The sequence below is a fragment of the Varroa jacobsoni genome, unplaced genomic scaffold (assembly GCF_002532875.2).
Source record: "Varroa jacobsoni isolate VJ856 unplaced genomic scaffold, vjacob_1.0 scaffold_330, whole genome shotgun sequence".
Taxonomy (NCBI): domain Eukaryota; kingdom Metazoa; phylum Arthropoda; class Arachnida; order Mesostigmata; family Varroidae; genus Varroa; species Varroa jacobsoni.
In genome coordinates, this window is record NW_019213232.1 from 91,331 (window position 1) to 104,976 (window position 13,646).

The 13,646-nt window shown below is 44.9% G+C and overlaps 1 protein-coding gene across 1 annotated transcript in view; it reads right to left on the reverse strand.

The window, feature by feature from the left end:
• LOC111259433 (uncharacterized) overlaps positions 1 to 13,646 on the reverse strand; it is a 321,535-nt gene that overhangs the window by 29,961 nt on the left and 277,928 nt on the right. The window contains exons 3-4 of the mRNA XM_022831446.2: positions 9,299 to 9,577; positions 6,232 to 6,264 (exon numbers count right to left, since the gene is read on the reverse strand). Of these exons, the coding sequence (XP_022687181.1) occupies positions 6,232 to 6,264; positions 9,299 to 9,577 (312 nt within the window). The remainder of the gene's footprint in view (positions 1 to 6,231; positions 6,265 to 9,298; positions 9,578 to 13,646) is intronic.

Consider the following 13,646-nt stretch of genomic DNA (forward strand, 5'->3'; position numbering starts at 1 on the left):
ATAGAGCTCTAGGTTCATACGTCTCTCTAAGGTTGATAAGTAAGACAAATAGTCACACAGATATTCCATCAGCGCGTCGCTGTAACGCCGACGGAATAAGCAACGGGATCTGAAGGCCCTCTACGCCTTGCTGCTGCTACTGCGATCTCTGTAGCTTTAGTCAACGCCGTCACTGTTTTCCTTGGCTTACAACCACTTCAGCGACAGAAACCTCTCGGGCGATTTCATCACTAAGTTGGAGGCGGTCAAGGGTTTGGTTGGCCACCCAATCGTTTGCCGCCAGCAGATAACGGGGCCTCACTCCATACGTTGCACTTCTTTGCGCAAGTGGCAGCAGCAGCAATGCAGGGCCAGCTCTAACGACTGGCGAAGCAAGAGGCTATGAAGGAGGATAGAAAAGGAGAGGCGACAGGAAAAGTGCAATGACAGCGATGGCTGTTCCTTCAGCATTATCAACCCAACTTAACCCAACACAAACCTGACACACGCACCTACAATTAAGCTGTCGGCGACGGTCAGCTCAGTCGAACAAATACTTCTATAGGCAATCATCATCTTATCCGCACAACAGCTCCACTGCTGCTGTTGGTCCCAGGAGCATCCGTCATTTTGCCGTCTTTCCTACCCCACTCAGCTTCGACCACCTCCTCCCTCTCTTCTTTGGTTCTGTTCGCCCCCCATGATTCTTGCCCGTCCTGCTGGCTGGATATCCTCGCCGAAAAAATCGCCGGCATTCAAGTGTAGATCAAGTGGAAATAATTGATAACGACGACTTGCTTGCTTGCTCTTTTTGTTCCCGCGGCATACAGCGACAGCCATCTAAATACGCAAACGCTTCCACACAGGATTATACTACTACAAGGGCTCATTGGCTCGTCGCCTCTTGGTCTCTTGTCTTATCCCTGGTCCCGCCTTCTTCCTCCTCATCATGAACATTATCCCTCTATTTTGTCACCAAGCTACTAATCAGAAGCGTCGTATATGTGATTGTCTCTGTAAAACATAGTTACACTTGGAATATACATGCACTTAGATACTATGGGCCCACCCATCATCCACACTGCTTGTAAAGCTATTCGAGCTTTGAAGCGTGTACATTGAAAAAAAACTATAAATTATGATATCGAGTTGTTCCGGTAAGGGTAGCGCGTCTTTTGTTGTATAGCTTACGTATAAAGGTTTATGTGAAGTAGCATAACGGACTAGGTTGAGCTTGACGGCCTTTTCTTTCGGCAAAATTCATTCCATATCGCCACCATCAACGCTGTCGCCCGCCAACTCTATGCTGTCTTATGCTATCCGCGCTATTCGATGCCAACAAAACCAATAAACTGATGGAAACATTAAGCTAAATGACCCTCTGCTGCATGAGTCGCCTTTGTATGTCAACTCGCTGGACAGAAACGCCACTAATTGCTATACCTTTGTCCGCTTGTTCCCTTCATTTGTCCAAAAGCATAGATATTATAGGTACTACCACCTATTCCACTTTTATTCCATGAGAACTAGCAGAGGCCCCATTGCTTGTCGCGTTTACTTTTCGCGCCTCTTCTACATCGTAGATATTGGCCGTTGAGCCATACCAATAATATAGTGTCAGAAGTATTCATTCCACGGAGGAAATCGACTGATTACCTTCGGTCTTGGCTGTTCGGTCGAAGAACTTGTGTAGCTGCCAAACCGCGCACTAAACCAGCTGCAGAAGGTACTCCTGCAGACACAACTTTTACTCTTAGCTGCATCTATCTTGTTATTGGGAAGACAGACTTCCAACAAAAGACCATGGTCGTGAGTCAACTTGATTGCCGGTTTTCGCTGACGAGTCAGACCGGCTATCCTTACCGCTTGTCAAAAATATGAAAGCACACTCTATCGTCGTCTTTGCCTTGCGCCTCTTTTATAATATATCCTAATCACATTGATGGCACTACTAGCCATGCTATTAATGAGTGGACTATATAATAGTGCCAGTTGTCAGCGAGCACGGTGAGCGCGCATGCAATAGAAACAGGCCGAAGATAGGACCATCAACGGGCTGGCAAGTTGACCAGGTTAAACTTCACCACGCAACTGGACAGGTACGTCATCAGCATGCACATACGAGTGGAATTAGCTATTGGCAGCTACTGTGGTCGTCAGCCGACGCGACAGAGATGAAAAGCGTGGGACTATCTGTGCTCCTGAGTGGAGGTGGGTTGTACTGTGCTGCTAGTGCTGCTTCTGTTGCATGCTCTGCTTAGAGGAGGGTATGGCCAGTGCTAGTCAAAACTATCATTGTTTCATGGCGTATCAACGCTCAACGCTTTACTATTCGGCATAGTCTATGTGGTAATAATAGTTGATGCTGACGTTTCTAACTGTTATTTCAAAAAACGGAACTTAATGTATTTTGAATATTATCACCTATGCCACAGCCAGCCAGAAAGAAAAATAAGGAAGTTATGGAAAGCTGACGGCTAGAAAACTAACAAATAACAACCTACCTCAGTAATTGTCGGCCGTAGAGGGATAAATTAGATAAAATACGTGTACATTCTATGTGTCCACATCATAATTTATACCCTATAATAATTGTCATAAATTTATGCACAGTAGCATATGTGGTATGAATAGGTATCATATATGTACTGAATTAGTGGGCAACACTAGCGAATTTTTCATCATGGTGATCGCCTTTCGCAGCCGCGTCAAGCCCTCGTAATCCCGCTTCGTAACCCCATCGTAAAAACATTGAGCATCCAACTTGGCATAAATGGTCCACTTTGACCAAAAGTGACGAAAGCAAAACAGCTCATGTTGTTCAGATACCGTAGCCGTTTTAGTTTGCCTCCCTGTCTCTCTCGGTCTTTCTCGCTTTCTTAGCCTCCTACCTCAGTCATTTTTACCCCACTCCGTCTAGGAGGTCTTTGTAGGACAACACTTTTGTCTGTCAGTTACGCCGCAGGAAGACATACTGCTGTCGGTGAAGAGCAAGCAAAATTTGATGTCATCTCTCTAAGGCAGGGATGACAAGCCTTCTTTCCCATTTACCCGTTCCAATCGGATGCGGAAACGTCAGCACTTCCGGAAGGATCGTCGACAGTCGGAGCAGCGGTAACAAGCCAGAAGCGGCTTGTCGTAGAGAGGGTTGTCTCCAGGGCTCTTCTTGTTGGTCTCTTCTATCGTCAATCTCCTACGGCTACTTTTCCTTTTTAGGCGCGATTACCACAGTGCTACCGCCACAACGACTGGTGACGGTCAAGCGAACCGCCGCGTCAAATTATCATCATAGGCATCTAGAACCTACGGCGTTTGATAATCCGCCAAGTTAATTCGCCACCGGTTCACCGGATCAGCAGCAAAGTATAACTATAGAAACGCTATGTAAATATTACACGTTGACCGTATAAATTCAACACAGCGCCTATAACACCGCCATTCTATACACCGAACTTACCTGACTAAATATAAGGTAAAAGCTAAGATAACTAGTACTAGACTATAAAGTTTGGAGAAGATAATACCTGGTCACAGGCGCATACAATGGTAGACGCAAGCTTACTTTTCTCTAGCAGTTTACAGAAACCTCTGTATTCGCTTGCCCGACAACATTCAGTTTAGTTACAATGCTGATTCCTTTATTCGTTTTACCCTAGCACAATATACGGCAATTCACTTGCAGAAGACGTTGTCCGTTTGAATCCGAAACGAAAAAAAAAACAAATCTAGTTGGTGAGCAATAATACAAGTAGAAGCGGCCATGGGAATAAGGACAAAGGCGTACAGAGCTCCTTCAGTGAGTTCTTGAGTAGGGCATTCTGAGTAGAGGAAGAAACACTCTCGTAGCAAGCAACCGTGGAGTCTGCTGCCGTTAGGTAGGCACTCTAGGCCATGACGTTCCTAAAAGGCCTTTCTGGTCTTTGTCCGTCTGGCGTAGTGGACTTCTCGGGCTAGACCAAACTGGTAAGATGATAGCAAAAGGAAGGGCAGGAAGACGCGGTGGACGAACAGGCGCAACTCGAAAGCGAGAGAAGGATGGAGCCCAAACGAACTAACAGTGCCGACTGTCGCGTTGTCGCTCCTAGTAGAAAGGAAGTAGCTGGACAGAAGACAGGCTTCGCGAGGAAAAGAGAAAGTGGAAATGCGCCATTCCGAAAGGCATTTTGAAAATTTCGCGCCTTGGCGGTGACAAATTAGTTCGGAGATAGTGACAGCACAACAGGGCCCGTCGGAGAGCAAGGACACTTGGAGGACGCAAAGGAAACAGCCACGGTTGGCAGACTTGAGGCCGCACCTTTCGCGGGTGACTCAGTGGATTGCTGCGCGAACAAGCCGACGGCCGACCACGCCACCGCTTTCTTCTGCAGAGGTGAACGTAGCGGGTTTTCGCTAGCGAGCGGTAAAGCGTCACGGACGCAATAAAGTCATCGAAGAACGGCCCGAGGCAAAAATTATTCGCCGATTGGCTCCTCTTGCCACTTTTCTCTCGGCTTACGGTTCAGTTTCGCTCCGCATTGAACCCTTGGGGTTCGGTCTTGGAACGCAGCCAGTTCATCCCTGCCTCCCTCATCCTACCACCAAAGGAACGAAGAAGTCCACACACTCTCACTTTCTTTCTGCTTCAACCTAACTTAGCGTGAACGTACGGGATGACATGGAGCGAACGACGTCTATGCCACTGCCTCAATCGTCTCCCCTAGTTCTTATGCGTACAGAATTTCATCTATGTTACCCTTTTCGTTCGCCCCGCGTCTCCTTCAGGTAATTCCCTGCCTACCCTAACTCCGGCATCGACAGCTGTTCTGGCAGCCCCCAACACGACCAGCCAGCTAGAATTATATGTCGTTGCCTCAGGGCAAGCGTTCAGTTCAGGCAACTTTAGGTGACATTCATGGCGCCATCCCGCGTATCCCAGTTTTGTCTGCTTTACCGTTTCGATTGAGCGGTCAATGGCAAGGGCGACATCCCTGCCGCGATGTGGTACAGCAGTAAGCAGAAGACTACCACTTGTGTTGCTACAGCTGCAACGTTCCAGTTAGGAGAGCCTAGTACACTGTTGTTGTCGAAAGCACCAACAAAGGTCCTCTTGGAAATTCGGGGGCTCAAATTAGTATAGCAAGTCAACATGCACTCTCGTAGCCGAACGTAGACGGTGGTGACGGAACTGCTCATTTTATACGTTTGAACCCGTGTTAGCGCGACAAACAAATGTAAGGCCATCGCGGGCATATCAAAGAATACGGTCTAGTTGCTGTTAGCGCTGTTACTACTGGTCTTCCGAGCTGCAGCCGACAGTGTTATTGTTTACGGATACATGGTTGATTTCAGCGACGACAGAACTATAGTGCTAAGAAGGAAGGGACAGTGAGGAAGGGGTAGAGAGAAGTCATACTTTAATTTCTGTTGAAGGCTAACTTGAAAACGAAACAAGCCGACCACAAAACGGACAGAGTCAACGGAGACGTTTAGTGATTAGGCAACTCCTTCTGGAACCGCTGACCAAACGGGAAATGGGACAATGAAAGATATCTTGACAGCGAGAAAAAGTAAGAGATCGTCTTACTAAGAAAAACTAAAAAGCTGGCACCACTGGAAGCATGCAAGCTTTTTGCATGCTTCCAATCGTGCTAGCAGCGGAGGCGGACGGCGGCCGTCGGCAAGTAAGGGACTGATTGATGCGTCACTGCCGAGAGCAGAATAAGTCAAACAATGCGGAGCAGCCGGGGAGAACTTAGACCGAGCGATTGCTGCTTTCCGAATAGCAAACAATAACAACGGCAGCTTACCGATTTTTCTCTAAGGGTCAAAATGGGCGCCCATATCAAAGACGTCGGAACATACGGTAGAAAGAGGACGAACTGTGCTGAATCCCCACGCACTAAAAAAAGATGGCTTATCTCATATATTTCTTTTGACTCTCTGACAAAACAACGATGCAACCAGACTTTTTATTCGACAAGTAACTATAGGCGAGAACGCGTTGATGCGAACGTTACGAGATATATGTATTCAAAACAGTCTTTTAAACTGACCTCAACCTCGATGTTTCTCATGGATAGGTAGATGTGTGCATATGGAAAGATTATACTATGAGTGCGCCTTTTATGACTTCAGATGACTATGTAGTTACCTAACTGGCATGGATCTTTTCGTGCATAAACCTTCACATATTGATAGGGAAGCATGATTATAAGAGCACCTAAGCCTAAACAATTATCTGCCAAGAATAAGTAAATTCAGTCAAAAGCTTACCCCTAGCGTGTCCATATCCGCGCATTTGATGGGCTAAAAAAGAATAGATGGTAGCGTTAGTGATGACGAACATTTTTCAGTATGTAAGAAAAATCATATCTGCCTTAGTATACTCTACTTTGTTTAGATAGTCTGAGGAATATCAGTGTATGTGCGGATGCAATGGTGAAATAAACAAAACTTTATATCTGTTATAAAAGCTAGCGATTTGAAACGGATTTACTGCTTTCAAGGAAGTATTCTCAAATAATATCATAAAGAAAATAGTAGTAAATTGATTGAATTCAGTATAATACATGAGAGAGAGAGAGAGAGGGAGAGAGAGAGTTGTATTTTTTGGGCTAATACGAGTAGTATGTAGCCAATTATCATAACTTTTAGTTTTAGCCAATCCTGAAATAAGGTTTTTTATTGACTTGATTTGTGAGAGAAAAGCATATTTTTCAGAGCAGGTAGAATGTATAAAAAACTGCATTTGTACCTCGGGAGTTTACGTTTTGCAGAAGCAAAATTACTTCCCGAAAAGCCTGTGCTCGTTCGTACGATTCACCTTAACATATCATTAAAAGCAGCGAAGCAGAAGACGTTTCTATAAATAAATGAAGACACATCTAATCTGTAATAAGTCTTTGATTTCTTACTGCACCTTGGAATCAATAAAACCTGTGCGATTATTAAAAGTATAAGTGCTAATTTCCTAAACTTTCTTTTATTTTTATTGTAGGTATATAATACAAATAGAACATTGTTATAATCAACAACAAACTGTCGTAGGGAACACCTCCCCCATGCACGTATACATCCTGTATGGTGCATTTCGTGATTTTCATCACAATCCGCGTAAAGATAATGCAGGATGTTTCTAAACAATGCTGATAATTTTGTTCTTCAAAGACGTACAGACACCTTTACACCCATAGGGACAAGTAAAACCATACGAACACGCTGCTTCTCTCTTCAGAAACAGAAGTACTCAAAGGAATTATTAGTGGCCGGATTCTTCGTAGATACAACATGCCAGTGAGGAATAATAAACACCAGAGTGACTCTAACAAAATGTTGGTCTTCACCGTTGCCGCTGCCATACCTATAGTCGAAGTGTCAACCGGTTGGGTTCGATTTCCCGTAAAGCCTTAGCTAGTTCTCCAAACGACCAATGAAGTTTATGGATCGTTCACCAGGTTTTTAGCCACCGCCCCTCGGAAGAGCGGGGAAATTGCTTTAAAACCCTGTTTTCCCTTAAAGAAGGAATCCGCGCGTGGTCAAAGGGGCACCAGAGACACAGAGGAGGCTGTACGCGCGCCTGGTATTCTGGTGGTTAGCCTTTGGTGCGATGCCAGCTTTTTTTGATTTGAACTTCAGGTAACTTATTTAACCGTAACTGTCTTCCTTCCGTTCATGCGCTGCCGTAGCTACCGATTTAACCGTAAAGCAGCGGGCTTAGGTTGGATACCAGCTAGAGCTGTGACAGCGAAAGAGCATACAAACTGCTGGCTAAAATGCTTAGTAGTTAAACCAGTCAGCCTACTAGCGGACACTAACAACTATACTTTTTTCCTCACTTCGTCCGCCCCTATTTACCTGTCCCTCGCACCCCCAGCCCTTGCTTATAGCTTCAACTCCTTTTTCTCCAAGGAGAGACTATTGAAAGACCCCCTGACTGGTTGGCAAGAGACCCGTGGGTCCCAGAAAACTAACGCAGCACGTCCCACTCTGCTGACGATTGAAGCCCACTCCGCTTTTAGCCTGATACGGTCACAAGAAGTTCCAGTGTTACCAAAATTGGCATTGGAGGACACAGCCAATAAGGACGTGGACGGTACTTCTTCAAACTTCAATTAGACTGCATGGCCGTGACCAAGGTAACTAGCTGGACTTTGACTGTACTGAATAAAAGAAGGCTGACGATGTTAATCGGCTCTGTTAGGGCCGCAACTAAATCTTTCTAAAACGTATGTCTATAACTGTGTTTGGTCTAGCGCTGTCCATAGAGAAAACGTCTATAGAGAAAAGTCAAAGACACAGAGTTTAATGAACTGCTCACGAAAAGATGTTTCAGTCTATATTCTAGGCACACTTTGTTTTAGCATATACATAGACTGGCATTTATATGTATATATTATTATATCATGTATTGAGATCCATGATGTATTGGAATTGGGAGATATTTAATTTTGCCTCTGGGTAAAGCACTTACTAAAAATTAAGGTTTTCGCGTCGACCTATTAGAATCAGCTTAAGGTGCGTCGATAGGTCGATTAAAAAATCGAACGTCAGTAGTAACTAGCATTACTTTGAGCGAGAAGATGCAGACAAATTTCGATTTTACTGAACTAACTTACTGAATCAAGGCTGTGTAAAAGCATGGATTAGATGTATTGCAATTCTTGTATTAGTTTTTGAATATTATTAAGTGAAGAGCGGGAGTGAGACGAAAGTAGAGAGTCACTATATTTTTAGCGCTAGCTGAGGATCTTAAACTTCCTACGTGAAATAAAAAGATATTCTAATGTTACCCGAACCACAGCTGACATTTAAAAACACAGATTTACTTTGCCTGTTATGTTAACTTACACAGGGTATCATTGCTATCTACTTTCCCAAGAAAATGTTTTTATTGTCATTTTGCGTAGACAAAATTCATTTTGATCTTTTAGGACACGAATAACTTGAGGGATTGATCACAAGTTTTGCCATCTTAAAGATGTCCCGAATGACTTAAATCTCTAATTACGCAATAAAAAAAAGAATTATAATCTAGGCGTTTTTTTGATCATAGAATGTTGCAACAAATTGCAACATCATCATCTACAATACTTTACATTCAAGCGAGCATACACTGCTAAGTAAAATTAATAATAATATTAATAATAAAATTAATAAGTAAAACTTATGTAAACACAGTGTCTGGATCAGGTACCTCTAAAATAGCTGACGCATAATCATTGGCGAATTTAACAGACGTAAATTATTTTATTTTATTACTATCATTGGTAGTATGGATAATCTATACTAGAGATTAGGCAAATTGACGAAAGAAACGAACGGACAAATTGAAGTCACCCACCTCTACTACAAGGAAAGCGTTTGTACTGCGATGGGAAAGGTGAGTGATCTGTGTGTTGCTGCTGCTGCTGCTGCTGTTGTTGCTGCTGCTGCTGTTGTTGTTGCTGCTGTTGTTGTTGCTGTTGCTGCTGTTGTTGCTGCTGTACAGCAGCTGGGCTATGGGGACTGTGACAGGCGATACCCATTCCACTTGATGATAAGACATGGCTCCCTTCAATGTCCGACAGGCCCCCGCCTGGACCCCCGTGCTGCTGGTTTAAATTATTGTAGTTCACATAACCTGCAAAGGATAAACAATTACAAAACAAGTCGCTTAATGAAAAGATCTCAATTTGATAAAAGCTGTACGAGCATGTTTTGGCCGCATGAACGCGGTTTAACCTTCTTAACTTGCGGCCTGGATGATCGCTAAAGATATTATGTATACATGTTTATTGTGCTTTTTTAACGTAGAATTTAGTGGGTAATCTAAAAGTAAGATAAACAGGTGGCGTCTAGCACTAAAGATGGACACAGCACACGCACTTCACTAACCCGACCCGATTGGCCCGACGCAGCCAAGAAATGACTGCTAATTAATTTCTATAAGTGCAACAAGCAAGTAAACAATGCTTTATCCAAAAATAGAAAAAAGTTTTAGTTATAATAAAGTTACCATGAATTTTCCCTATATACTGATACACTAATAACATACTAGAATGCAAACTTTTATTATATTTTACCTGTGGCAGCAGGTTCCTCATTTTCATATGACTAATCATTACTTTTCTCATAAACCTACATTTTAATTTCTTCTGGCCTAGCATTGACTTCATACGAAGGAGTAAGGAATTAACTGGGGAAAATAAGTATTTCTTTTGCATATGGTCGGCTTGGTGGGTGTGTCAGTGCCAGCGTAGCTGTACGCCATGACTGAACCTCTGCTAGATCCCATGTCTGGCTACGCTAGTTCATCTACCTATGACCATTACTGATTATCAAGTTGCAGTTTTTTTTGTTGCTTCTTATAGGGGCGAAAGATCGTTCTAATTGTGGAACAGCTAACGAGGTAGTCAATCAGTTTGTCAGCGTAACGGTCTAAAGAAAACGACGTTTTTTTTTGCCGCAAGGAAGGACGACCAATATTAGTCCCAGCCTATTCAGCCTACTCGAGCGAAAAGAGCAGAACCGACCTAGTAAATCTGCCACCGAGCTGCGAATGCCCTCATACGGAGGTCCTCCCGTTAACCTGACGTCTTCGTCAAGAATCGCCGCCTGTCGAGATAGCACCACTCGCACCTTGAGCACACTGCTTCTCTACACTTTAACAGCTTGTAAATCCACAGCAAAGACTCGCGGGCGGTAGGCTTCATTTGCTCGTTTGTTCAGCCGCTTTACCGCTACAGTTCACTGAGAGCTCGATCCAGCGTCCACTATCTGGGCTATCTAAGGTAGGTAGCTGGCATTGACAAGACACCTACGCCAACGGCGAGAAGCTAGAAGCCTGCCCAAAAGCCTAAAGGAGTGCTACATTTGTACACTTTACATTTTGGTCCTGGATTTTTTGCGTGTAGAAGGGAGAAACCAGGGGTAGGCGGCAGTATTCTTTGACCCATCTGTTGACCTTTAGCTGGTCAATAGGTTTAATATGACTGGGGCAGACTAAAGCAGCAGGCCCACAGTGTAGAGTACGAAAGGGGCGGGCTAAAGTAGGCTAAGATTTAAAAAAGCGCATACCGAGTGGTCACTTAATATTCTATTAAGGTTGCGGGTTACTTCGAAGGATTATTAGGTGGCCAGCAAGATGCTGTTGATTCGGCGGTTCCAAATTGTTGCTGGCGCATGTCTTCTGTCCATCCGCCTTTGCCTTGACACTCGCGAATCTTCTCATGTCGTCTTTGATTTGGCCACACATGTCTGTCTGTACGATAAGGTCGAGCCCTGGTCGATAAGCCGCCCTGTTTGGTTCCACTCGGGTATTCTGGTCGGCTTGCCACCAGTTTGGAACCTTCTTCTGGGGCAAATCAACGATTGCCCACTCGCTTCCTTCCCTGCGCCTCAACCATCGCGGTCGCCGTCATTGTAGGTGATGTTGATTATGCCGTTATTGGCGTCGCTGTTACTATTCTTCAACCAACGAGACTCTACAGGAATGCTGAAGTTCTACCTCCGTCGGGCCAAATCAGAGCTGACACTAATCACTGCTAGGTTTTTGCCGAATGGCCTCAACCACCGCGACCGACGGATCTGCTGCCCTTTTGAGCACACCTGAATACGAGTGTTTCCCTTGTCAAGGGAAAACAGGTATTGTAAAAGTCGTCTAGGTAAACATTCCTGTTTGTGGCTCGGTGTTATCTGTGCTTTCATCTGTTAGAAATGATATTGCAAGCCGTCGCTTCGCTTGCGGTTACGTGAAAGAGGGGTCGCTTTCATTCTAAGACGTTGGCAGCTTCGTTGCCCAGTTGCCGTTTTGGTCCTTTGCGCCGCCCTGGTTCTGTACCTAGTGTTCCCCTTCTGCATCAAAGATTCTTATCCCTACCGGAAAGATCTACGTGGTCCTAACCGACTATGGACTTTATGCTCACGATGTCAGTGTTCCAACGTCATTTTCTACGCACCCTGTTTGGCCCTATGAACAGCATCTTCTTGGAACTAACCCCGTCCTTGGACCTCAACGAACCTTTCCTGCTAGACAATACTGCATAGCTACTAAAATCGAATTGACATCAGTTGTAATCTTCCTGTATGCCTGCAGGTTGAAGTTAAGGGCCAGCGAGTCGTCAAGCAAGTTCTCTCATTCTCCCATCGTTCATTGCCTGCTGCTACCGCCAGTGTATTCGTTTACAGGGAACGAACGAAGTCCTAGAGGAATTTAATTTTACCGCTACTGTTCACCAAAGCTCGTCCTCCTGCTTTGCTACTCCGTGGTACAAGATAAATAGGACGACTTGAGTCGGGTCGGAAGATCGAGGGGATGGTGAGGGAACGGATGGTGGCAGCACTTAGGCACTTGGAATGAGTTCTGGACGGGCTGCCGTCGTGACTCGTTCTTCTTTCGGCTTCAGGAACTAATTGTCCAGCAGAAGAAGCCAGCAGAACCCATCTACAGAGCTAGGGGCCATGGGCCCATAAAGGCGTAGCTAAAAGTCTTCTGTGGCGGCACTTGGAACCGCAAAGCCAGCGTTCATCCCTAACCATAAACCACAATCGTCGTCTCAGTAGTTGTACAAAGCAGTAGGTAAGAAAGAAAGAATGCGTGTGGATGTGTCTACAGTATGCGTGTTTGTATACGGCAAAGGGGGCGGTGGTGGAGCAGACGAGAACAGGCACCTCCTTCTACTGGTCAACCAATTATTCCTTCTGACTAACTATGCAGGTTGTTGTAGACGCTGTACTATCTTTATTGGTTGTCGCCACGTCGTTGTCATAGTTGACGTTGTAGTCTTCTCTGTCATTGACGTACATTTCTCGTAGGTCGCTATGGTGAAATGATAGCAGCAGGGATATTCGGGGAGAGCAGATAGCAGGAGAAGGGCAAGGCAGCCATTGTCCGGGTCTCGGATGTTCATGCCACACCGATCTACGTCTGAGTCGCTTCATTGGCGGCCCCCAGTAGGGAATAAGAAAGTAAAGGCGAGGGAAAGACGGGAGACGTATTTCATGTAAGTTAGAAGGTGCATTGGTCCAGGCAGCAGAGGAGCTAGGCCTAATCGAGGCCTGATGATGGAAGCTAAGCAGCCCAGGACGAGCTGATCAACCAAGACCATTCGCTCTGGGAATTGCCTTATCCAACCCACTTCCACCGATTCCTAATAGACAATCCTATCTCTTAAAGCTGCTTTCCCATGAGACGCACCTAAGCAAAGCTGGCAGGTGAGCTACGAGTGGTATGGAACAGGACAGGCGGTAACTGAAGGCAGCATAAGTCACACGACGGGGATCGCAAGACTCAGGCCACTGATTCGGCGATCCCTGCCCGTTCAACGGCAAGTTATCGGCCACTGCTGACCATAATTTATTGCAGGGCCTACAATAGAGCCAGTAGCGATGACTATGGAAGTATTACATAGCACCGGCGCAACGATGGCACCTCCCATTGACAAAGCTGAACGTATCAACGACGTGAGTCCAATCATTTATCACCCATTTGAGTCACGAAAGGGTCAACAAGCGGCATAAGCTTTACATTTTTTTGTTTTTGCAACACCAAACGTTCAAGATAAGGCAATCGAAAAAGAAAAAGGCAAATTAGCTCCACTCATTTTAGTTGCTCAAATAAGAAATACCACATCGATATATAAAAACACCTTACCGTGTGAAATGTATTATAAGTAATATTGTATTAAGTGCCGCTACATGGACAAACGTGT